Here is a 25,983-nt window from a genome sequence, read left to right as displayed (position 1 = left end):
CATGGTGTATTTATATGCTAGAAGAAACACAATAAGTAAAATAAGCAATAAAATGAACAGTTTCTAGGTTGAACGTGCAGCCTACCAAAATAGTGACATAGTCACATTTGAGTGCATGAAGGGATTATTATTAGAGAAAAATATTTAATTTTAATACACCGAAATGAGTTTTAAATCAATGACTAGAGAGAGACTTCAAAGCAAGCTCTGCACAGCTTGTTATTTAGGATTTATATATGTTTTGACATTAGTCATGTGAGAGTGGAACTACTGAAATGCACGACAAACTTTTTGACCTGCCTGAAAGCTTGAAAACTGATCATTTTAGCAGTTAATTGGGCTTCATGACCCGTCCTACTGCTTCACATCAAATGACAACCAGTGGGAAAGTTCAGAATGACTACAAAATTTGTCAGGGAACAAATTCAGAATTGAAATTGAGTCCACACAGTACCAGCACAACTTTAATTTAAAAAGTCACTTTTTGCATTAAAAAGTCACACTATTTTATTTAAATTTCTTTCTTTCTCGCCATGGTCCACTGTAGGTGGTGTTAATGGATCTGTAGACCTAAAGTCATGCACACATCCTACACTGGCTACTTTTATGTTCGAGTTTTCTGAAAAGTTAGCGGAGAGGGGAGAAGTTTGCAGCTAAATCTATAATTCATCACACCACGGCTGGTGCAATCACATCAAGCACTTTGCACCTGGGACCTAATGGGGTCTAAGAGTGCAGTGAGAATAAGAACAAACATTATTTTACTGTACAGTTCCTCTACAAAACAGTACCAGCGCTCCAGCAAACACCGGAACATAAAGTTACAGGGGGGCAAGGTGGAGGAGGAAAAGGAACAGAGTTGTTGCTCATCAGATCAATATCCTATTCCACGGTCAACTGCACACAAACTCCCTCAATTTATTTTTCTTTTTTTTTGTTACAGTTTCAATTTCTGGTAGCTGAAGATAGACAATGCATTAACCATGCATGGGATAGAGCGACAAAAATGCAGTTCTGCACAGGCTTTTCTTGAAGAGCTTTATGTCTAAATATGTCCTCCAGGGGTGCACCCCTTCTAAGTAGATGAAAAAATCATGAATAAGTTCCATTGACTGAGTATGTTTTGTTGGTGGGGCGGCTATGTGGATCTTCTCTCACATTCCTTCCACCTTGTTACTGTATTCACATACAGCCACTAATCTTGTGCAGTGTGCCAGTGTGATGCTCTCTTAGTGATCTTCTGCACACCAGCTGGTGTTTGTCAACTGAGTGCAAAACATATTTGTGAGGGCTGATAACACTTATTAATATTCTGGTGTATGGAATACCAGCGTCACTATTTGATGAAATGGTGCTATTGTTTTACAAATATCTGATGTCCAAGGAAATGATTTAAAGCAAACTGTAAAATCACTGTAACTGTAAATTAACTAAATTACCCCATTTTTTGCTCATACCATAGAAAACAGAAGTATTTCAGAAAGGTTCTTTAAAATATGATACAGCTGAATATGTTGCTGTACCTTTGTCATTTTTATAATGGCAACAAATCATACCTGAAACACCTTTATTTATTTATTTATTGTTTTTTAAAAAGTTTTCAACCCGTCGCTATTTTGCAGAGACAGTCACTATATCCTCGACTTAGTTCTGCCCAAGATGATTGTGATTGGTTAAAAACAAAAAAAAAAAACAAAGAAGCCAGTTTTGTTCCTCTTCAGCAGCATTAAGTGCTGCAGACTGGCCTGGCTAAGTGAGGCTACAGTAAGCTGGACACTGTGTTCTGCTCTGCTGAAATATGATAAAATGACAGCACAAAATAAAGGTCGACCAGTGAAATGCAAAACACCAAACAATATTCTGTGAACACACACTGGCTGCCTGTCTCCTCGTTGCTAAACCAATGAACTGCCTGTTCCTCCTTTATGTGACCTTGACCATAAAATCCAAACAAATACAGACATAAACACACAGAGCTTAATCCCTCCTGATCCTATGGCGTCCACTCGGAGCTGAAGTGAAGGCATGAATGAGAAGAACAAACTGTGAAGGCTCACTAGACCCTGCTTCCTCCACAACACAATCGGAGACTGCAGACAGATGCAGAGGAGTTGCTGGAAAGTGGTGTGTGGATGGTAGATTGGAGGGGCGGCAGAAGGAGAAAGAGGGTAGCAGGTCATATCTTGGTGGATTAGTGAAGCGAGGCGCCCGGCAGGAGCTTATAGTGCTGTGTGGTGGAACTGGATGTCAGTACGCTACATTTTTATCCTGTCTTCCTTTTTGTCCTTTTGATTTTCTGCCGGAGTATAGATGCCACAAAAAATGGAGATTAAGGCTACTTTCTAAAAGCGCCCCAAAATACTGGAGTTTGTCAGAACAGCCTAAGCAGTGTGTTTTACTTAAGCGATTTAAAATGTGAATATTTAGTGTCATGCTTTGTGGTGCTTCGAGGACTTGATTAACTCTTGTTGGAGAGGGTTGTGGAAGCTTCTAGAAAGGACAAAACACATCAGTGAGCACCAGGTATCTATATTCTATCTATAATATACTGTATTGCACTTGAGTCCAAGTTTAAGGTACTTTAACGTGGCTTTATATCCATTTCATACCGATTGACCATTAAATTCTGTTGTGGAAGTTCAGCGAGGTCGAGACAGAATGAGGAGGCAGACAGAGAGACACACTGGAGACTCAGATGGCTTAGGTTACCAGGAAGGTTTACTGATATCAGGAGAAGTGACAGCGACAGAGCAGCAGTACATGCAAGCAATGCCAGCATCAGTTCTGAGGATTCTCTCTGATCTTTGGAAGATGGGTCAGATTTAGAATACAGACCAATATGGAGACAAGTTGTTTGATTAGTCACGTCAGAATAGACTATCTAATCTTAACCAGAGTAGAGTCCTGGCATATCTTCCTCCTACAGTGTCTGCCCCTTGGAAGATAATTTGGGATGACGTCAGCTAACAGCTTGAAAGACTAATTTTTCCTTCACAAAACTGAAAGGGAATATTTTTGCTTTTTACTTCACTTACATTTACTTCACAGGTGTGTTGACTTCTTCATAGAATTAAACATATGATAAATCGTATTAGCTTATATCTAGTTCCTTCAGGTTAAGTCACTGTCTTCAAAACCATTTTGTCTTCTTAAATGTTTGAGCTAGAAATAGTAAAAAGTAGCCTTGTCTGTTATTTCACAACAAACAATGAAGAGAGAAAAGTAAAATGAAAAAATAAGACCCATAGTTTTGTTCTAGAACTTTTCTTTTCCTCTTACATGTCATAAATCATTTCACAACCCAACAGATTGATTTTGTGGCCTTTAGAGGGGGGCTGATGCCAAGACTGGGAACCACTGGACTAAAAGACCCAACTATATATACAAAACGTAGTTGAAACTATCTTGATATCAACCAGATACAACATTAAAGTCCCCTCCAGTGAAAATCTAGCTTTTTTTTTAACCTTGTTAACATATCCATATGGTGTCTTTCACATGTTGGAAGATACATCATGAGTACATAAGCAAGCAACATTATGGCTGATGACAGTTTAAAAAACATTGTCAGACGTTTGGGGTTTCAGGACCCTCATTACCATTATTGTTTTCAGAATCTGTTTCCAATTTGAGAAGTATGGTTCAATTACTCCAATATTAAACCTGCTGTTGTGGGACCAAGAGTACTTCAGTGTTCGAGTAGAGTAAGGTGAGCTGGTGTGCTTGTGCTGCAGTGAGAAACAGAGGGGTTGGAGATAGAGGCAAGACTACAGAGATCTGCACTGATTGATGCTATTCACCTCCCCTTTCAGTGGTCATAATGTTGTGGCTGACTGGTATATGTTATTTTGAGACATCGCGATGGTTCTTTAGGGGTTTAACTAATGACCAGAGAAGAACTTCAAAACATTGCTTGCTGTTGCATCAGCATTAATCTATGAATGTCATATAATCACAAGGAACATTCATCTGTACAACAAGTGCTTTTAAGTAGGTTGCTGATAATATTTTTGTATTTTAGTAAGCTCTTTACTGTAGGGTCTCCACTTAAATTATGTTTACATTGGGTTGGCACAATGTAGAGCATCTGTGGTTTTCTTCCAACATTACAAATATGAGGAGAGAAACAAGAAAAGACAGAACTTTATGCGACTTTTGCCTCGCAGCCTTCTCCTGTAGAGCATTATACGTTATAAATCAATAATGACATCCAGCTTTGGACTGACCTTAAGCTCAGATAAAAAATCCAAGCAGCAGATGGCTCTTCCTCCTTCATCACTTCTGTCGCTCAGCTCCTTCCCTCCAACTCTCTTTCTCACCTGTGTTTCTTTTTGTTCTGTCCCCCTCTCTGGGCTTTTGTCCAATTTACACCAAGAGCCGATGGCCAACAAACAAACATTGGCCCCGGTCCTCGGCAGGCAGAGAGGACACAGCGCAGCAGGGCAGAACAGCAAGGTTGCTATATCACTTTCCGCATGATTCCTCTGCAACGCCTACTCACTGTAGCTCACCGGCAGCAGCGCGGCTACTCACAGCCAGATGATAGCTGCTTAAAAATGTCCGGCTGAGGCAGAACGAGGGCAGCGGGATGGTGCAGCGAGCAGAGAAACACTATTCAACCCGAAGTAATGACAAGTTTTTACACTAAATGACTTTTGACCTGTAGCCATATTAATAAGTTAATATTAATAAAGCTACCACAGTGAGGAGGCCCAGAGCTAAAGTTAAAGTTTAAAAGAAGTTTCTGAAATGTTTCTGTGGCAAATACTCCAAAATCACGTGACTTATGAGCCTTTTCTGGAACTTTGAATGATTTTTGATTCAAGGATGTAAAAAGCAGCATTGGATGATAATGGGTTTTGAGTAGCTATTTAACAATATATATCTATAATATTCTTCCAAATGCGAGGAATGTTGTTGCTTAAATTTGTGCACTGTGATGCACGCTTAAGACAGAGTCAAGGTTTGAGGGCAGTTGAAATTTATCACAGTATGTACTAAGTGTCTTCCTTTAGTTGCTCTTGATGCTTTATAGTATATTACATTTTAGTCACGCTTGTGATGCAAATAGAAATGCCCACAACAAACAAAATAAAAAGGTTGTACAGTAATCAAAAAACATTTCACATTACAGCCCAGTTGATACTGTGGTTTTAGAGGACAACAGAGATTTTCAGATTTCTGAGCATCTCTGATTGGGTACACTCTAAAAAGCAGTTCAAGAGACCTAATAAAATCAATTATCTAAATTCATAAATGGAAGATGAAAAAAATTTAATTACTGATTTAGATACAAATTTGAGGTTAAAACATTATTGTGATGGATTTGATTCATAATAATGTAATTTATTATTTAAGTGTAATTTAAACTCCAATATCTGTGTGAATCATTTAAAACCAAAATGAAGTGGTTGTAACAAAATTAAACTGACTTGATAACTACATTTATATCAACTTAAGTTCAAGATTTCACGGGCCACCCCCTACCTAATTATTTCTAAATGTGATGTGACCAACAGTGGACTCATGGAGAGTTTATTCTACACCTGCTGATACAGTTGATGGAATATGTTATACTACTGCATCTAGCTAATCAATCCAGACATATTAGCAATGAAGTTTGGCCATCTTACCTTCACTTTAACAAACTAGTGGATAAGAGTGAGTTTCATTTGACAAATCTGCAACAGAGGGCTTTTCATGTTTATGTATAATTTGTGGGGTCAATTTAAATGTGTATTGTTTTAGCTGTCAAGCTTTAAATATCCTATTTTGAAAAGCATGATGAGAGTAAAAAGTTTTAAAAGAGATATTTGTGAGCAAATTTGTTGTTGAATTAATTGACTAATTGATGAAGAACTTGAAAAAGTCACAAGATACTGAAAAAAAATCATATTGCAGCAAATCAACAGTTTGTCAACTTAAAAACGCATTCATAATGATGGTAAATAAATACAGAACACACAACAACTCCTTTGAAGTAACTAGTTGAAACTATTTAATTTTCTTGAGCCATCGTGTTTATGCTTATCAATAATTCAAAATAACTTTGAAGATTAAAAGTTAATTCCACTGACTGAGTGTTTGTTGGTTAAACAATGGTTATAGTTTCATCAGAAGTTATTAGAACTCAACTGTCGTGTTCATTTTGTTGTTGTTGTTGTTGAGCCCAAACATTATTTTCTGAGTGTATGGGTGTAGCTGTATCTCTGACTCCTACACATCAGTTCATATAAACTAGCTGTTATCTTTACAACTTTCCTTCAACATTGCCCTGTTGGCCTGTCTATACTATGGAGGGCCACCAAGCTACAGCATGTGTGTGAAGGACCCACATTCCTGTGTGTGCGTCCGATTTTTTTTTTCTTTTTTTTAGATTTCCAAGGGGCCCGTCTTTTCACAAAATGCCTGTTTTGACTCTAAGGACATGACAGCCATTATCTTTCAGGCAGGATGAGACTGGAGGGGGAGAACGATCACACTTCCACCTCCATCTCCCTCCAGCGACTCTGTGGTAAAAGGTTCCAGACTTTCACTTATTTACCACTCGAGTGAGCACGATAGAAAAGTGCTCTCCGCCGTCTTCTAGCAAAACGGCACCGGGTGTTAAGGTTTAATCGCCCATCGCGTCGGGATGCATTAGGACTTCTTGTCGTCAAAAATCCCACTTCTGTCGCCTTGAATTGGTTCCTCTCAATCTGCCTGCTTGTCCTTCCTGTTTGCGTGTATACCTGCTTCACTGTTTGTTCTTAGGACTTTCTGTCAGCTTGTCTGAGAATCACAGTATTCATCTGTCCACGCTCTTTAAAGGCAATCCAGACAGGTTTGAGAAAACGTATCAACAATGAATGAACAAGGGATTTTTTTTTTGGAATGTCTCTTCATTCTTCTTACTCTCTTGGTTAAAACCACATGCTTTAAAGTTTTCTCAATTAAAACGATTCCTTCATGCCTTAAAACAACGTAATGTTACAGATATTTCACTATGTACATTCCCCACATTTGTCTTCTCTCTGAGAGCGATTTTGAGGAAACATTACCATTTAAAGCTTCAATGTGGTAAATTTTCCTGATAGTATGGCAGAGATGAGTGACTTAAAGACCGTTGGAAAGTTGAACATCTTACAATTCTTCCTGTTTTTACAGATTTCTGCTCAATAGTGTCATTTTGGCAGGTTTTTAAACATAATCTACCTTTCAAACCTGTGGGTTTTGGAGCTCAGAAGGTTAAGGTTAAGCACATGTAATCTTATATAATGTACGGAATTATTTGACTAATTCCTGTTCAAACTAGAAACTGATTCTGAATAAGAACAAGGACAGACACCCTTAAGTCTGAATCTGTGTTTCTGAGACAGTCATTGGTAAACTGCAGTCAAAGTGAAAATGTTCAGCCATGGTGATGACTGCTTGTTTTTATTATGATGTGTTTGCACGTAGTGTGCATGTAAAAAAAAAAAACAAACAAACAAAAAAAACCTCACATGGATAAGTCTACAAGGTAACAAGGAATAGGTATAAATATAGATGGATCAAGTGTTGTTTTTCAGGGAAGAGTTAGTAAAGAATGGGAGTTTTCTGAGCCAGAGTTTATGTCAACTAAGCTTTTAAAAATGAAATTGATCATCTGTCAGTCCAATTATTGACTGTGTAGTAACACCACTGCACTATTTCAGACAAATTTTAAATCCTGACTCCTAAAGTGTTGTTTTCAGATTAAGTTAAAGGGCAGCATTTGGCCAGAGTTTATTTTGAAGATGATACCTGGCTCTGTAGATTCAACAGCAGGACTGAAAGTGGGAATCCTTTACTTGCTCTCAGTAAGTCCATCAGTGAGTGGATGGGTCAAAGTTTTCTCCAGCTCAATGCAGACAAGACTGAAGTGATTGTATTTGGCCCCAAAAATGAAAGGTCAAAGATCAGTGTTCACCTTAACCCCAAGTCGCTAAAAGCTACACATCAAGCCAGAAACATTGGTGTCATTATTGACCCAGACTTGAATTTTAACAACCCCTTGAAAGCTGTTACTAAATCTGCCTATTACCACTTGAACAACTTTGCTAGAATCAAGGGTTTCCTGTCTAGAGAAGACACAGAGAAACTTGCATTTATTTTGAGTCGGTTAGATTACTGTAATGGTGTCTTTACAGGTCTTAAGAAATCGATCAAGCAGCTGCAGCTGATCCAGAACGCTGCTGCCAGAGTCCAAGCTAACACCAGAAAAAAGTTTTACATCATATTACACTGGTCCTCAAATCACTACACTGGCTTCCTGTTAGTCAAAGGATAGAGTTCAAAATCTGACTCCTGGTCTACAGAGCATGGAATGGTCTTGGACCAAAATACATCCTGGACTTATTAGCTCCATAAAAAGCATCCAGATCGCTGAGGTCATCAGGGACAGGTTTACTGTGTGTTCACAGAACCAGAATCAAGACTAGTGAAGCAGCATTCAGTTATTATGCTCCTCATCTGTGGAACAAACTTGCTGAACATCTGATGTCTGCTCAAACTGTCTGCTCTTTTAAATCAGGCCTGAAAACCAGATTGTTCACTGCAGCTTTCTCTTAGATGCTCAATCTGTTTTCTTGACTTGTAATGCACTCTTATGATCTAAATGTCTACTTTTATGTTTTATTTGTAGGATTTTAATGTCTTAATGTCTACTTTTAAATCATCTTTATAATTAATTTTCTGAATGTATTTCTTTACCACTGTAAAGCACCTTGTGTATGAATTGTGCTACATAAATAAACTTTCCTTGCCTTACAGCAAAAAGAATACTATTAAAATACATTTTATCATCTTTGAATCTTTAAATGAGCTGTTGAATAAATAGAGCATCACCTCAAGATCTCCTTTCTGACAAGTTAATACAAAAGTAAGATTTCAGTTAAAGCAATTCGAATGAGAAGCTCCAATTTCTTTTTTACCCTTCAGCAGAAGTTCCTTGATGAGTCAGTCGTTTTGGAAACAGTCTGCAACAGTTTTCCAGATGGACTCAGCTCTGTCATGTGGAGGTCAAGCAGATACCAACAGCTGTGGTGTTCAACTCACTGCTGGTCTCTGGGTGAGTTTACAACTAATTCAAAAACTGGAGGCAGAAATTAACCCCACTGTACCAGCTGGTTCCACTAAAGTGTGTGTAGCAGCTCAGCAGGTTCAAATATATTTTAAAAAATACATGAAATAATTTCCACTTCAAACAAAGCACACTCTGAACCTGTAAGTCACAGGGCAGAGGGAAATATTGATAGTTTTACAGGTAATTGCAGTGAGGCAGTGAATCGGTGTCTGTTTGAAGTGGAGCTGAATTTCACCCGATGTAAAAATGGTTTCCCTTGTAATATTACATATTAGTTCTGTTGGCAGAACTATAGAGGATCAACAGTGAGGGACTCACTGATAGTTTAATGAACAGACTGGAGGACTGAGGGATAAACTACGCTGCAAAACTGTCCTTGAGCAAGGCACTAAATCCCTTTTTGCTCCAATGCAGGTGTTCTTTAACTAAACCTGATCTCCCAGTAGACAGAGGACCTCAAGTGGAGAATTTCCTTTCCTTTTGTTTTAGGTTATAATTAACTTCTACAGTCAAGAATGGGTTTTCATATCAGAAGGAGTAATATCTTTTGAATCAGATCTCAAAATCAAGATTTTTGAAAAAACCTATTCTAAAAAGATTTATGTGTGTTGTTTGCAACAGCCTCGATGCATCAGAGACATCGTATGTTCAGGTTGTCCATCCGTCTGTCTCTTCCATTCCTAGGAACATAATGCTTCTTGAATGCCTTGAGGGATGAACTGAATATTTGGTGGTCAAAGGCAAAAGTCATGTGCTATTTATAACAACATTTCCCCACACATATCCAGAAGAACAAAATGACGAAACGTTGACATTTTCTACCTGAAACGTCAAAGGTCAACTGCACTCTGAGATCTTAATGCACTGCAGAAACATGTCTCTGCTCATTATCAAACATGAAAACTCAGAAACAGATGGTGAAATGAAGGTAAGCTGCACCTTGACCGGCTGTTGGAAGTATACAAGTATGAGGTGGTAATTTGCTTATGTAATTTCCTTTTATATACACTACTGTTAAAAAGTTTGGGGTCACCCAGACAATTTCATGTTTTCCATGAAAACTCATACATTTATTCACGTGCTAACATAATAGCACTATTGTTTTCTAATCATCAATTAGCCTTTCAACACCATTAGCTAACACAATGTAGCATTAGAACACAGGAGTGATGGTTGCTGGAAATGTTCCTCTGTACCTCTATGTAGATATTCCATTAAAAATCAGCTGTTTCCAGCTAGAATAGTCATTTACCACATTAACAATGTCTAGACTGTATTTCTGTTTAATTTAATGTTATCTTCATTAAAAAAGAATGCTTTTCTTTCAAAAATAAGGACATTTCTAAGTGACCCCAAACTTTTAGATGACAATGTAGGTGCTACATAAAGTGTACCACTGTTATCAATATTACAATTAGTGTTTGTGGCATTTTTATTTTTTCAGAACCTCAACAGTTCAAATTGTGGGAAGACAAGTAGACAATAAAAAGGGGTGGAGCGTAAAATCATAAGGCAGATGTCAGGTTTAAAGTACACAACATGTAGAAGACCTCTGTGCGAGCTACACCACCCCAGGATGAAGTGAAATATCTACAGTGTTTTACTTTTGTAGAGATGTAAATTTTAAGGAAAGATGAGTTGGAAGTAAGAGTTAGGTTAAAAAATGCTCCAAATATTGCCCGAGAGTAACAGTTCTCACCCTCACTAACAGTTTTACATTTGAAATAGAAAAGACTTAGAGAAGCCCTGACACAATATGTGTGTGTGTGTGTGTGTGTGTGTGTGTGTGTGTGTGTGTGTGTGTGTGTGTGTGCGTGTGTGTGTGTGTGTGTAGGTGTGTGTGTGTGTGTGTGCGTGTCTAAGTGCAAAAGGAGGAGCAGGAGACTAACACACTGGAACATAACCACATCAAGAGAGGAGCGCAGCAGGGCAGGCGGAACCAAAGGTCTGTTCCACTGGGGGAGTTATTAAGGCGTTGCGCAAGGCACACGGGGGAGCGAAAGGGCAGAGAGAAGAGCTCATTACTAATAATGCAGAAGAAGACAAGCACTTGCTCAACCCAGTGTGGAAAACACACACACACACACACGCATTCTCACAACATTATTTTTAAATCCTTCAGCTGAACTGAGTGCAGTGAAAGTAAATAAGTTACTTTTTTTCGATGGGTTTTGATTTGGGTTTGAAGAGGAAGTCACTGAAGAAGTCAGAGAGAGGACATGGGGGAGGGCATAGAAAATGACTTTCTCTCAATTCCAGCCTGCAGTAATAGAGTTTTTCCACTATATTAAAGAATTAAAATACCTGACAATAGCTGCAGTGTTCTACATAATTATCCTTTCACAACACTTAAAAGTTAACATGAGCTGACAGATTTAGTTCATGACTAGTTCTTGTCATAATGTAATTAGAAGAGGATATTTCCTGCAGCTTGTTACTTGACCTGTAACGCTGTTTATCATAAAACAACAATTATACGCATGACCTACTTTATAACCCAGCTAGTACTGGAGCTCAAGAAGGCAGATGATGATTTGACTGACGATTTTCTCAACTCCACGATTCTGACATTTGATGGAGGTGATGCAATAATTCATCCATTAACCCTCTGAACCGCAAAATCTGCTGGCAACTTTTAAAAGGCATGAGATTTATCATAGCCAGAAACTGTAAAACCAGAAACCATTTCTCATATTCTAAAACTAATTGTATATGATGATGGGCTTTATCAGCCAAAACACCCAAATCTAAAATAACTAGAATAGCACTTAGAGAGTGCAGCACTCCGCTAAGGCTGCTCAGTCGCTGTATCATTTCTGATGGATGAAATCTTGAAAAAATTTGTGGCAGAAATCATGGCACCATAGAATGTTGCCATTTAACATAGATGTACCCACAAAGAAAATGACCTTGCGCTGAGCACAGGCGTGTGTTATCCATGTGTACGTTATGTACGGATACCGAATCACGTAACCTAAATATGTAGCGGGTGACGGGAATTGATGAGACTCGGAAACACCCCCACAATTTAATCAATTGCTCCTTGTATCATTTCTAATGGATAAGTCCCGATGAGTCCGCAGTGGTCAATTTGTAGCCCCATCACAATCATGTGATCGTCAGCAGGTACCTGATGTAGTGTTCATTTGTCGTCATAGTTACAGTGACGCCTTGTCGCTATCTCGGGATGATACAGAAATCTTTAACAAATCCATGGATCCAGACTATAAGCCACATCACTGCCAAAATCTAATGAGGTGGTCCTTGTGTCATTTCTGACCTTCAGTGAAAATTTCCTCCAAATCCGTTATTCCATTTTTGCATGATGTTGTGAACAGTAAAGACAAACAGACAAACAAAGCCGATCTTCACATAACTCCGCTGTGTTCCTTGGCAGAGTAAACATTTTTTTCATTAAAATCACCATTTCTCACTTAAAAATTCTGTGCTTCTCGATGCATATGATGAGCCATTACTGACTCATCTGTGACTAACAGTCATGTGACAAAAAGTTAGGGATTTTTATTTTTTGCTTTTGCTGAGCTGGGTTGAACTGCAGGCTGTGTGTACACAGAGCAAAGAGGAGACAAGTATGGAAACAAATTAAAATGTAAATAGCAAGATATTTAAAATGAGCTGACAGTGAGCAAAAATGCCTAGAAACTGCTTGGGGTTCAGAGGGTTAACTGATTAGTCAATTCACTGAGAAGTGCAAACAACTTAGATGATTAATTAACTGTTAAAATCATTCATCAAGCAAAAAAAAAGAGTGATCTGAAGCCCTTACATGACTGTTAGCAGGTAAGATTAATCAGTTACCCCAGACACTCCAATGTCTGCTGACAAAAAGTGAGACTACATTGTTTGTCTGCTTTTCCTTTGCTGAGAACTGTTGTGTCATCCAGACTTTGTGTAAAAACTATAAACAACAAAGCTTGAACAAGATGATCTTGTTTCAAGTAACTTGTGCTTGAACCAGCTGGTATCGATGACGTAAACAAACCATTTTGGCCAGATTCTTTCACACTCTTCTTAGTATTTGCCTCAAAAACGCCCACAAACATTATAATAAAATTCAATGATTAGTGACAAAAGCGTAGATACTAGCAATGACAGGATCTGTGTTCAATTTCCTAGTAATTATTAAATAAATACAGAAAATATTCTGTATTTGCAGGTCAGATCCAGCTCTAACTGTGCTGCATTCAGGCTCTCGGCCAGCCTACCTGGTTGATGATGTAGATGCCGTAGTCAATCTTCTGCCGTCTGAGGATCGGGTGGAGGTAGTGCAGCCAGTACTTCAGGTGATTTTCCCGGTGACGGAACGGGATGATGACGGCCACCTAAACCACGGAGACAGTTTTAGATTATTACCCCATTTGTATTCAACAGCAATATCTGCTGTCGACACAATTTACTGATCTTATTGCAGCCCAGTCAGCTGGAGAACAATTTAATTTAATCAGTGCAACTAAACATAACAAACACAAGACATATGTTTAACCAGTAGAGGTGCGCAAACTGAAGCTGTTAAATGAGCTTTATCTCATCCTGCAGTCAACTTAGTTGCACAGAAATCCCCCTGGTTAATGTCACAGTTTACATAAAGCTGCTTCTCATTCATAATGAACGAAGCAGCTCAAGAAAACAGCTTGCTCGATTGCATCACATATTTCAGACAGATGTGTATCGTCGTGTATGTCTGCACCTGAGAGAGTCATTGAACTGTAGTCTACCCTGAGTTTATGGTAATATTGTGCTCAGATGAAGACTGACAGCAGGCTGACCTTGGTATGTGAGCACATTGTGATGGGTGCAACCTGCGCTGCTGATGGAAGAACCCTGAACTCAGAGAAGTGCCGTGTGGAGGAGAAATTCTAACACTTAGAAAGATGAAGTGTTTCGGCAGCTACTAAACACGTTGCAGAATACAGTATTTGAAGTGAAAACTGCCTTACAAACCACTGTTCTGTTAGGTCTGCTCTCTTACAAGTTATTCCAGTATTGAGAGAATCACATTTCTGCCAGATAAATCTAAAAAGGAAAAGTTAAATGTGGTCTAAAATTGTAAAAAAAAATTACTTAGCAAGCCAAAGGATTCTGACTTAAGAAAAGAAACTATCTCAGGTTGTACATTTTGACTTAATATCTTTTAATATTAATTTGCTATTTAATAACTTTCTATTTTAAATGGATGACTCACCTCATAATTTTCAGAATCTAAATCAGAAAAGCCTTTTTTGCAAAGTGAGCTCACACACACAAGGAATTTGACATGCTGAATGGAATTACGGTACTCAGCAACGACAAGACAGTAAGAGAATAAATATAGAAATCTAAAACTGAGAAATTCTAAAATAAAAGTACTATGTGTGAGAAGAGAAGTATAAAAAGTGCTGTGTAAAAAAGCACAGTGTAAATAAAGTATTGTGTATAAAAGTACAGTGTGAATAAAGTACTGTGTAAAAAAGACATAAATTTGCCCAAAACAGAGAAATAAATTAGAATACAATTTATATTACAATATTGCACATACACTACCAGTCAAAAGTTTGGACACACCTTCTCATTTCATGTTTTTTCTTTTATTTTCATAACTATTTACATTGTAGATTCTCACTGAAGGCATCAGAACTGTGAATGAACACATATGGAATTATATAGTAAACACAAAAGTGTGAATTAAGTCAAAACATGTTTATATTTCACATTCTTCAAAATAGCCACCCTTTGCTTTGATTACTGCTTTGCAGTCTTGGCATTCTCTGGATGAGCTTCATGAGGTATACCTAGTGTAGGTATCAAAGTGTTGCACATGAGATTAAAATATTGTACATGTATTGGATATTGCACTGGAATTGAAACAGGAGTCTTTAATGATTTTCTGATTTATTGTTCATGAAGGATATGTCCTTGAGGGCAGAATCTGCTCCGATGCTGGAATGTTCTAGTGCTCAGTATGCCATAATCTATTATTTTTTCATAATTTTCCTTAAACATTACATAAAACTGACATATAGTTTCACAATCTTTGACAAATATGTCAGCATTTTGACTCCGTTTTGCATTAGTGGGCTTTTTATCATGCATCACTCTTTCATCATTTTTATTGCAGAAACAGGCTTCTGTAGAAAAATGCTGGCTGTGTGAAATGCGGTATTTTCAGAATAAATGAAATACAAACAGAGACACAGACCTTCCATCTGGGCCGACAGTCAGGAGGCATGTATCGGCCTCCCTCCGTCACGTTGGGGTTCTCTTTCTGCACTCGTTCCATCGTCATCTGGGAACTGAACTCGATCAACAAACGCCCCACTGAGGAACAAAAAAAAAAGGAAAGAGGAAAGAGTTAGTGAGATGAAGAGGATAACAGAGGAGAAAGAAAGAAGAGATGGAGGACAGACATAGAGAGAGAGCTTTTAGCTTCAAAGCAACACTGTACGTGTATCAAAGCAAAGTGTGCAGAAATAATCGTTTCAAGGGATACGCTGTGCATAATGCAGCATTTAATAAAATGCATAGGCTTTGGAAGATATATATTCCTAAAAAATAAACAAAGTCTTTGAAGCCAGTTGATATAAACACAACGTAGAAGGTAATTATGCTGCAGCTCAGTGATAAAGCCACACCATATGTTATATCTCTACAAATCTATCCATCATTCCTCCGTGTACGGACGAATCAAATACTATCTATGCATGTGTGTGCATGAGATTGTTCAGACTAATGTGAAGGAAGGGTTTGTTTGAAATCTCCGGCCTAGATGATAAATACAGGCCCTCGTTCTGAGAACCAGCATCATTAAAATACACAAGTGAGCTGTGCCGTTTGGGCTGCCACCAAAGCCCTGCAACTGCAACCCTCATTTTAACAACCACTCACTCTACAGCAACATTTCACTCATTAATCTGTGTTTCTTCAGTGTCACACCAACAGCTCATTAGCTGATTCATAGAGCATCATTTGATAAAGAAAAATAAAATATTACAAGATGTTTTTATCATTCAAGGTTGAATAAGTCCAGAAACTGTGTTTGCCGAGGTGTGTTCGGATTAGAATGCTTATTCTATCTATGCCTATAAAGAAGCCACTGTGCAATATTTGTCATACTATTGCATGTAACTGTGTCATTTTAAGTGGACACAACTACACAGCTAGTCATAGCAAAAGTTCTAGAAATTTAAAAAGGATTTGCAATGAATTCATCCCACTAATAAGCCTTGTCTGTGTATCCAAGGCTTAATGCAGTGTATTCCTCTGTGCCATAAAGCTCCACTGTTTCTACAAACCATCAAAAATAAATAAATGAGCCACATTCTTGCAGTGGGCGACATGTTTATCACAATCAGCATGAGGTGTTTATGAGTTAAACCCATATACAGCAGTGACTAATGTGTCTAATGTGTATAATGAATATGGACACACACACACGTACGCACGTACACACACACACACACACACACACACACACACACACAAAGAAAACCCTTGTGTTAGCACATGCATAAAAGTGTAAGTTTTCATGGAAAACATGAAATGGTCTAGTGACCCCCAACTTATGAAGCACAAGCTCCCTACCTGACCACATGCAGACCTTTTGTGTGGAGAAGTGGACATGAACAACACACCATTTATTTTTTCTGTCCATTTTATTTAGCCCAGTAGCTACAGACAAAACTGTACTTAAAAGTACTTGCCCTGGAGGTTAAAGAGGAGCCACGAAGCACTTCTAACTGTTGAATACAAGCTGTGAAAGCTTCCTTGTAACTTGTTTTTTTTTTCTCTTGGAATTTTTGTTTCCTTTTTCCTGCTTTTGGAAATGTGCTGTTTGTTAAAAAATAAATGTGAATAAACAGCTTCCGACTGTCAAGCACAATTTGTTTTATTTTTGATGTGCCAGCATAATGTTTGTCTTCCATATACCTTGCAAGGCTACCTACAACCGTCCTTGCATCAGAGGTGTCTGTAGCTGTTCTAACACTGGCTACACTTGAAGGCAGCAAGAAAGAGCCCACCTTATGTGCTATCTTGCAATGGTACAAAAATCTTTAACAAATCTGTAGATCCAGACTATAAACCGCATCACTGCCAAAATCTAATCACTTGGTCCTTGTGTCATTTCTGACCTTCCCTGAAAATTTCATCCAAATCCGTTAGTCCGTTTTTGAGTAATGCTGCTAACAGACAGACAAACCAACACCGATTATCACATAACTCTGCCGTGTTCCGTGGCGGAGAAATAATGACAACTCAACATTTTTCTCTTTGTTTTAGTGCAAAAAAGTACATTCTGAAAATGTTCAGATTTAATGAACTATCTTTGTACAAAACATTACGAACAACCTGAAATTTCTAAAAAGAAATAAAGAGTTATTTCAACAATATTATGCCTCAGTTTGTCATTTACACATTATATCTTACAGATCAGGGTGGCTACAAAAGGCACAAAACATTTAGTCTTAGTTATCTGGAACTGAACAAAATAGCAGTTTACTTTATCATCAAAACAATTTGTCAAGATCTAGAAATTATTTTTAAATTTTACAGTTTTACAATTTGCAGTTGATGTCTTCTCTGTCATTTTTACACTTTTCAAAGTCATCCCACGGGACAGACTGCACCCTCTGGTGGGCCGGTTTTTGCCCCCCGGCCACATGTTTGACACTCTGCCCTCCTGCAATGATTCTGTGCCTACATTACAGATATTACACAGAAGTAGAGTTTCAGTCTGCTGTGCTGCCATGTGTTTGGCTGCCACTGCATGTCATTTGCTGCATGATACACAGCATTCACTGCACTGCACGGCAGAGGTGGAGGAGAGGTGAGACGCATACAAGTCAATGAGACGGTAATTCATTTTGTATTGGCCTGTGAGCTTCGCTTTGACAGGTCTCCTCCAATCAGCAGCGATGAGGTGAAGAGTGTGATCGACGGCAACAAGGTTACATGTTCATAACACACCTGTTTATCACACCACAAGAGCAAGTACTCCCAGCAGCCCTCTCACTTCAGCCCGTCACCCTCCATCTTCGCTACTATCGTGTCTCTTTTTGCTCCTTCCTCTCGTGCACTAATGAGACAGTAAGTGGGACATGGTGTTTTCATCTCGTCTCAGTGATTTTGTTACTTAGCACGGATGGCAAAAAAAAAATCAAATAAAAAATACACAGAGAACAACAGAAAACAACTTCTAGCACAAAAAGATGCTATTTTAAGATCACTATTTATGTATTTTTTTTAACATAAAAATTATCATCAGTTTAACAGTGTGGCAGCATCTCATGCAAAGCAGATTTTAAATTTAAATTTCCATCTCAGTCTGCTCACCATCTCTCTTAAATTTAAGCAAATAACCCACTTCAGAGACCTATATTATGCTTTATTTAGGGCAAGTCTTAAATCCAGCGCAAGGCAATGAGAGCATTGTGTGTTTTCAGTGAACTGTGTCTCTGCAGCACACAAGGCTCTGTAGCTTTAATGTAAGTGTGTTCTCTTAGCAGCAGCATAGTATATATTAGGTTTTCTGGAAGCCCAAAGCAATATAATTAGGGTTATAATAGTTCCTCTTGAGGATTAAAAACTAGACTTGCAGGGAATTATTTGTCAAAAAAAATAAAATAAAAATTCTACAGTAACATGACTGCAGTGCAAATTTAACAAGCAGCCTGAGAATGAATTAAAATGATTGTAAATAAATTTTAACAGTGGCCCAATTGGAATGCTAAATCTTTACATTTCCAAACATTCATTTAAAAAGCTTTGAATTTTTGTAAAAGCTCATTCAAATATTCTTATTACTCTGCTAAGGAACGGTGGAGTTATGTGACGATCGGCATACGTTTGTCTGTCTGTCTGTCTGGTTGCAACATCACTCAATAGTGGACAAACGGGTTTGAGTGAAATTTTCAGGTAAGGTCAGAAATGACACAAGGACCAAGTGATTAGATTTTGGCAGTGATGCAGCTAATAGTCTGGATTCACGGATTTGTTAAAAATTTCTGTATCACTGCAACTATGACATCAAGTGAACACTACATCAGCTGCCTGCTGATGATCATGATTGCCATCCTGCTACAAATAGACTGCTGCGGACTTATCCATCAGAAATCATACAACACCCGAGTAGTCTTGGCTTAGTACTGCACTCTCTGAGTGCTTTCGTGTTACTATTTTAAACAAAAAAATTAAAAGGAACTACTAAGTGTGGAAAAGCTCATTTTCTTTCTTTCAAGAATTTTCTTGCCAAGACTTTAAGACCAATGTAAAAGTGTCTTAAATCTGCATGCATTCTTTCTAATGACCAGCAGGGGGCCTCTTCTCTAATTGCAAACTGAGTCAGACTAAATATAGGTTTCTGAGAAAACAATCCAAATTCTCCCTTGATTTGTTATTTCAATAAATATTTTCTTCATGAATTTATGGTGTTAATTGTTAAGTCTCTTTCAATACAGCACGATATTCTTTTAGTGTATTATTATTTAAAGTAAAACACACGATACAGCAGGGCATGGTTTAAGGAAGGGCTACTATGTGATTGACATGTTCTACAGTATTGGTGTTATCCATTCTCATTCAGATCCAGTTCTCCCCTGTTACATCTTGTTTCAAATGAACAAGATGGTGTCACCCAAATTCCAAACTCGAGGCATCAGAATGGCCGTCCACGGACCATTGGGTGGTTTCATGATGGCTGCATCCATATTTTTATGTACAGTCTGCGGGAGGCAGGGAGGTGGGCAGCTAGCTGAGCATAAAGGACAGGACCTGACAGAAAAAGATGGCATGCTGTGGTAACTGCACCTCTAAAGCTCGCAAAACTACACTTTGAAGTTTGTTTAGCTTATTTAGTAACTCCCTGAACAACTAACGGTCGATTTTACAGGGAGTTGCTATATCTGCTGTTAGTTCTTCCTAGTCAAAAGCAGCAGGGTGCAGTGACCTCCTAGAGTGAGGTGCACAGTGGATGGATAAGCTGCTTGTCAAGATCGTTAAAGCACATAACATCTTGTAAAACCACCAAAGCTGTAGCTGTTCCCCCTGCCTCTAGTCTCTGTGACCAAATAAGATAACAGCCTCCAGATTCCAGCTTTGAATTCAATACAGAGACACAAGAGCCCTTTACATTTTTGAATTTTTTGGCTAGACATAAGCATGCTTTCCAAAAGCATGAACTTTTACTTGAATCTAACACAACAAAGCTACCAAATTCATGCTTTTTTTTCTAAATAAAGTTCATGTTTGGTTAATATTCTGGTTTCTGACTCACAGATTTATAGACCTAAACTAATCAGCTGCACAGAGAGTCCCATCCATTGTCACTCTGATTAAAACCTGGTGACATTTAAAGGCTGTTGAGCAACATCCAGTGACGTGGATCGAGAAAAGTGAATCAAAACAAAACCAAATTGAAATAAATACTGATATGAATGTGCTGCACTGACGCAGAAGTCATGAATATTACAAAAAGTGTGTTTGTGCATGTACGTGTGTGTGTGTGTGTGTGTGTGTGTGTGTGTGTGTGTGTGTGTGTGTGTGTGTGTGTGTGTGTGTGTGTGTGTGTGTGTGTGTGTGTGGTAAAAGATGGACAGGGGGAAAGTGCATGGCTATGAACAAAATGAGAATATGAGTTTGGAGGAAGAAATGATAAATGAGAGTGGTAATGTGTTGTACGTTGATAGCAGTTCAATTATCCAATGCGCACACACACACACACACACACACACACACACACACACACACGCTTATCTATGTGGTGATATTACAGTAATACATTATAATCACACTGCTTGATCGCTCTATCTAGGACACCCGCTGCACTTTGGGGGATACATCACTACTTTGTCTGCAAATATGCAAAGCAATAAGTGCACACACACACTCAGAGCCACACACACACATCGTGTACCCACTAACCCCCCCCACACACACACAATAATAATGAACCAAATCTCCGAGCTATTAGATTAGCAGCACTTGTAGTGACACAATACACTGAGTACACACCTGAGGCGCTAAACAGCGTAGACACACACACAGACACACAGCGAGTCGACCTGATCGAGGCTGTGATTCAGGCTGGGTCAGACTTTATAACAAGGAAACAGAAGCAGGAAAAAAATGGGAGTGCTCAGATGTTTTGTTGGCTCTCAGGGCTTTGTGTGACGTAGCATCCATTCACAGACTGCGGCTGCTCTTTGTTCTGCCCTTCTCAAAATATAAGTCGTACATCAAAGCCAAAAGATCAGTGAGATATTACACAGAATGCTAACACCCCTCCCTGCCTTCCTGTCACTCTCTCTCTAAGAAGGGTCAGATCTATATTAGCTTAGGTACTCAAGTGTAATCTAGTCCAGGTAAGGCTGCTGCTACACACACTGATCAGCCACAACATACAGTGTTCTGTTGAAAAACCTTGGTTAGTCGCAACCTTGTGGATGTTACTTTGACATGTACCACCCAGCTAAACACTGTAGCAGACCAAGCACAATTCTCCCATGGCAACCGCAACTCCCAACACTAGCAGGACACACTGTGACACACTGCTCAGGAACTGCTTGAGGAACACGACAAAGTTCTCACGGCATTCACTGGGCCTCAAAAGTCACCAGAACCCAATCATATCAAGCATAGATACCCACAGGACCTAAGGGATCTGCTTCCAAAGCCCTGGTGAAAGACGACACAGAACACCACCAATGGTCCAGCATCCACGGTTGAATAGGTGAGAGCTGTTATGGTGGCAATGTGCACTACGTGTCCAAAAAAAAAAGTTGCACACTCTAATATTTTGTTGGACCACCTTTAGCTCTGAGAATGACACACATTCACCGTGGCAGTGTTTCAAAAAGCTTCTGCAATGTCACAGTATTTATTTCTGTCTAGAGTTGCATTAATTTTCTGCCAAGATCTTATATTGATGATGGGAGAGTCAAACCGCTGCGCAAAGTCTTCCTAAAGATTCTCAGTGGGGCTGAGGTCTGGACTCTGTTGAGGCCAATCTATATGTGAAAATGATGTCTTATGCTCCCTGATCCACTCATTCCCAATGTGAACCCCATGAATCCTGGCATCGTCATCTTGGAACATGTCCATGTCATCAGGGAAGAAAAACTCCACTGATAGAAAGACCTGATCATTCAGTATATTCAGGTAGTCAGCTGACCTCATTCTTTGGGAACATAACGTTGCTGAACCTGACCAACCCTAGATCATAACTCTAACCCCCACAGACTTGTAGCCACTAGCCATGATGAGGGCATCACTTCATCTGTCTCTCTTCTTACCCTGATGCACCCATCACAGGGTAAATCTGGACTCATCAGACTATATTTGTTCCTCAAAGATGATGGTTCACCACTATCTTTTCAGATTTTAATAATGGGTTGGATGGTTCTTAACCCAATTTTAGTAGTTTCAGAAATCTCCTTAGTTGTTTTCTTTGCTTGATGCAGGCCATTAATTTGACCCTTCTGAAACAGATTAACATCCTTTCCATGACCACAGGATATGTCTTCCAACATGGTTGTTTAAGAAATGAGAAGTTCCTCACTGCATCAGCTATGGCTAAATAAGTTGCTCCCTGCTGAAACATATTCATCACTGCAGTAATTATCCAATGGAAGGCTCTTACCTATTTGCTTAGCTAAATCCAGGTGGCGACCTTTTTTTTTTTTAGATAGGCAGTATATATAATCTGCTGGGGCTTATTGGTGTATATGGGTTACTTATGTTACCAACAGGAATACCAACAGCATTCTCTCTCTTCTCTATGAGTCTGTGGCTTGATCACATTCCAACTCGAGTCTAATAACCTTGAGAGCTGCGTCCAACAGATGCAATGTGACCATTTTGAATTGGGTGCACATTATTATATCAGTGAAATACTATATTTACGGTTTCAGGGCCTCAGACTAACTTTTTCATCGGTAACACTGGTGCTACCACCTTTCTCACCTGGGTGCATCAGCATATCATTTGTTAGATATTACAATTTACTATAAATGCCTCACATGCAGGTTACGGTAGCTGAGTACAGACAAGCCTCTATTTCCCACTTAGTTATCGCAGCACATAGGACTTGACCAAAACTTACTTTGAAAAGAGTGAAATAAGGTGTTCTAATGTCAGATTAACAAAAGTTGACACCAAGTGCGTATATTTACATGGACCTTTCTATATGTATGGCATTTTATATGTCATTATTGCATTCAATTGTGTTCATTTAATTGTTGGAAGCCAAAATCATGATTGTGATTATTAGTCCTTTGATCTTGTAGCCTTAGTACTGCGTTCGTCATTGTGACTGAATGTAGTCAGGACCTCTCCCTGTCCACTAGCCTCCGCCCCTCTCCTCTCATCTAGGTTTTTTTATCAATCAGCTGTCGACTGCCTCATCTTTAGAACAGCTAAATGGATTGTTTTACACAGCAGGCAGGGAGAGGCTGACTAAGTGAATGAAAAAGAAAATGTACTGTTTTCATCTGCTGTGGCTAATGCACCAGCTACCTGTGTCATCTGGAGGGCCACCAAACCATCCTAATGATCATTATGCATTCACACGAAGGCGACCACATTAAATTTTAACTTGTGCACTCTTAAAAGGGGACACTTAACACATCTATTTCATGAGACAGGCGTATAGCAGAGGAGAGGGACGAGGGCACTTTCTAACTTGCAAAAATACAATTACTCACAAAGTTTCAGTGCTAGACCTTCATCAGTCAAATGGTTTGGTACAAAGAGAAGTCATCACTCCTCAACCAATCAACATAATCCCCATCCAATTAAAACCCTCAATGGCCAAAACCACATTCTCAAACAGCAAAAACTAGCCGTACAGGATGCATGTGAAAGAAAGTTAAGTGGAAAGGTTAACAGCAATATTAAATCATCTCAATATTACATTTACTTGAGGCCTTCCCCTTTAGAATAGCAGCATTTAAACCTTCAGCATCCAAGTGACATTAACGTATGCATACAGCCTATAAATAAATACACACTGAACAGGTGACATTGGTAAATTAACCTGCTAATGCATGCAGATACATATCCCATAATGTCTCAAATCTGACAAGGAACACCAGCTGATTTATGTCTAGTAACCTGCCCACATACATTCAAGGGGTTGAATATGTAATTTTTTGTCATGGTCTAAAGCCTTGTCCTTGTCTGAAACTGGGTAACACATAACAAAAAAAAAGATCTCAGTGATTGCAATCAAATGTATAATTTCATTCCATCACCACGTCTCCATGCACAGTGTAAACAGTTCTCGAGCTGAATGCTGAATTATCTCGAGCAAAAACATCTTCTTGCAGATTTACAGGGATCGAAACTGAATAAAAAACTAAAGATAATTGATTTAATTTGACTCCATTCGGCAGCCTGTGGCATAAACTAACTAAACAGCTTTCTCGTCCTTCTTCTACAGGCTGACTGCACGTACACAACACCATGACTCTGCGTGTCCTTACAGAGTCACTCATCAGGCTATCTGACTGTGCAAAGCCACACGACAGGCTGGCTGTTAATCAGCAGCCCTGTTCTGAGAGTTTTTTGTGCCTTCATGTTACTTAAGTGACAAAACTGAAGCGGCGCCAGGGTCAGATTTCTGAGAGAAGTTCTGAGTTTATAATTGAGTTTGCTTCTCTGGCCTCAGGAAGAGAGGGAAATGAAAGTTGGAGAAAGCGAATACAGTAAGTGCAAAGAAAAAAGCAAAAGAAAGGAGAGTGAGAGAAAAAAGAACAAGAGAGGGAGAGACTGTTCCTCTCCTCCTGCCTCCCACTGACACAGACTCTGTGACAATAGAGACTTTCAGCTCTCTGAATCTTATTAGCCTGACCACTCTCTCCATCTCTTCTCTTTCAATCATTTACAAGTGCCTCTACCAACTGTGGACCAAATTGCTATTCTTCCCGCTTGGATGAAAGAGAGAAAAAGAGGAGGAAGTAGAAAGAGACACTGAGTAGCGGGGAGGAGAAAAGTAATGTGATGGAAGGAGGGAGGAGAGTGTGTGAGAGAAGAAAAAGTCAACCAACTACCTAAAGCTTCTCCTGCAACGCCTTTCATTTTGTTCATCCTCATCTCTTTCTGCCCTTAGGTTGGTATTGTCATCCTTTATTGTTCACCTCCTTTCAGCAGCATTGTTGTGAATTGTGTAAATCAGCGACAGAGGCTGCGTTGAACTATAAAATCCCGTTCGTGTGGCTGCATGTTAGTGTGAATTTACCAGATCAGAGGATTATTGGTGTCTAAGAATCTCCACGGCACGCAAAAACATAGTCATCTGGTTGTGTGAGTGTGTGTCTCTGCACAGCGTCCAGTGTGCGTCCGAACAGACGAGATAAAGGGTTAACAGCAGCGTATTCACGGCTCACCAGCAGCAAGCACAAAAGGTTGCAGCAAAGCCTGTGACGTCCAGACTGATAGCTTTGTTGTTGCAAGCCATGTTGCTGGAAAATGAAATCCAGATGACAATAAAGGATAACACGAATGTTAAGAAAAGGATAATGTGAAACGGGTCTGTTCTCAGATGAAAAAAGCTTTCTGTTGTGCAGTTGTCTTACAAAACAGTATGAGACAGTGTTTCCCCGTCAACACGAGAGACAAGATTTTTAAGGAATCATGTAAATAAAAAATCTCTTCCAGTGAAAGAAACCGAAATGAAATGACTTGAAAATACTGTTGACACTTAAATCAGATAAGACACCGTAATTATGCAACGGTTGGCGTCTGTTACTTCGTCTGTGCACAACATTACTCAAAAATGGACTAACGGCTTAGGATGATATTTTCAGAGAAGGTCAGAAATGACACAAGGACCACCTCATTAGATTGTGGCAGTAATGCGGCGTACAGTCTGGATCCACGGACTTGTTAAAGATTTCTGAATCGTTGCG

At 39.1% G+C, this 25,983-nt stretch overlaps 1 protein-coding gene across 1 annotated transcript in view; it reads right to left on the bottom strand.

The window, feature by feature from the left end:
- The window catches only part of b4galt2 (UDP-Gal:betaGlcNAc beta 1,4- galactosyltransferase, polypeptide 2), a 250,168-nt gene that overhangs the window by 120,421 nt on the left and 103,764 nt on the right, over positions 1 to 25,983 (bottom strand). Inside the window, exons 3-4 of the mRNA XM_023286532.3 lie at positions 15,282 to 15,400; positions 13,312 to 13,428 (exon numbers count right to left, since the gene is read on the bottom strand). Coding sequence (XP_023142300.2) covers positions 13,312 to 13,428; positions 15,282 to 15,400 — 236 coding nt within the window. The remainder of the gene's footprint in view (positions 1 to 13,311; positions 13,429 to 15,281; positions 15,401 to 25,983) is intronic.

This window comes from Amphiprion ocellaris, chromosome 10 (genome assembly GCF_022539595.1).
Source record: "Amphiprion ocellaris isolate individual 3 ecotype Okinawa chromosome 10, ASM2253959v1, whole genome shotgun sequence".
Classification (NCBI taxonomy): domain Eukaryota; kingdom Metazoa; phylum Chordata; class Actinopteri; family Pomacentridae; genus Amphiprion; species Amphiprion ocellaris.
Note: the sequence above shows the minus strand (reverse complement) of the source record. Positions and strands in the feature narration are given on the sequence as shown.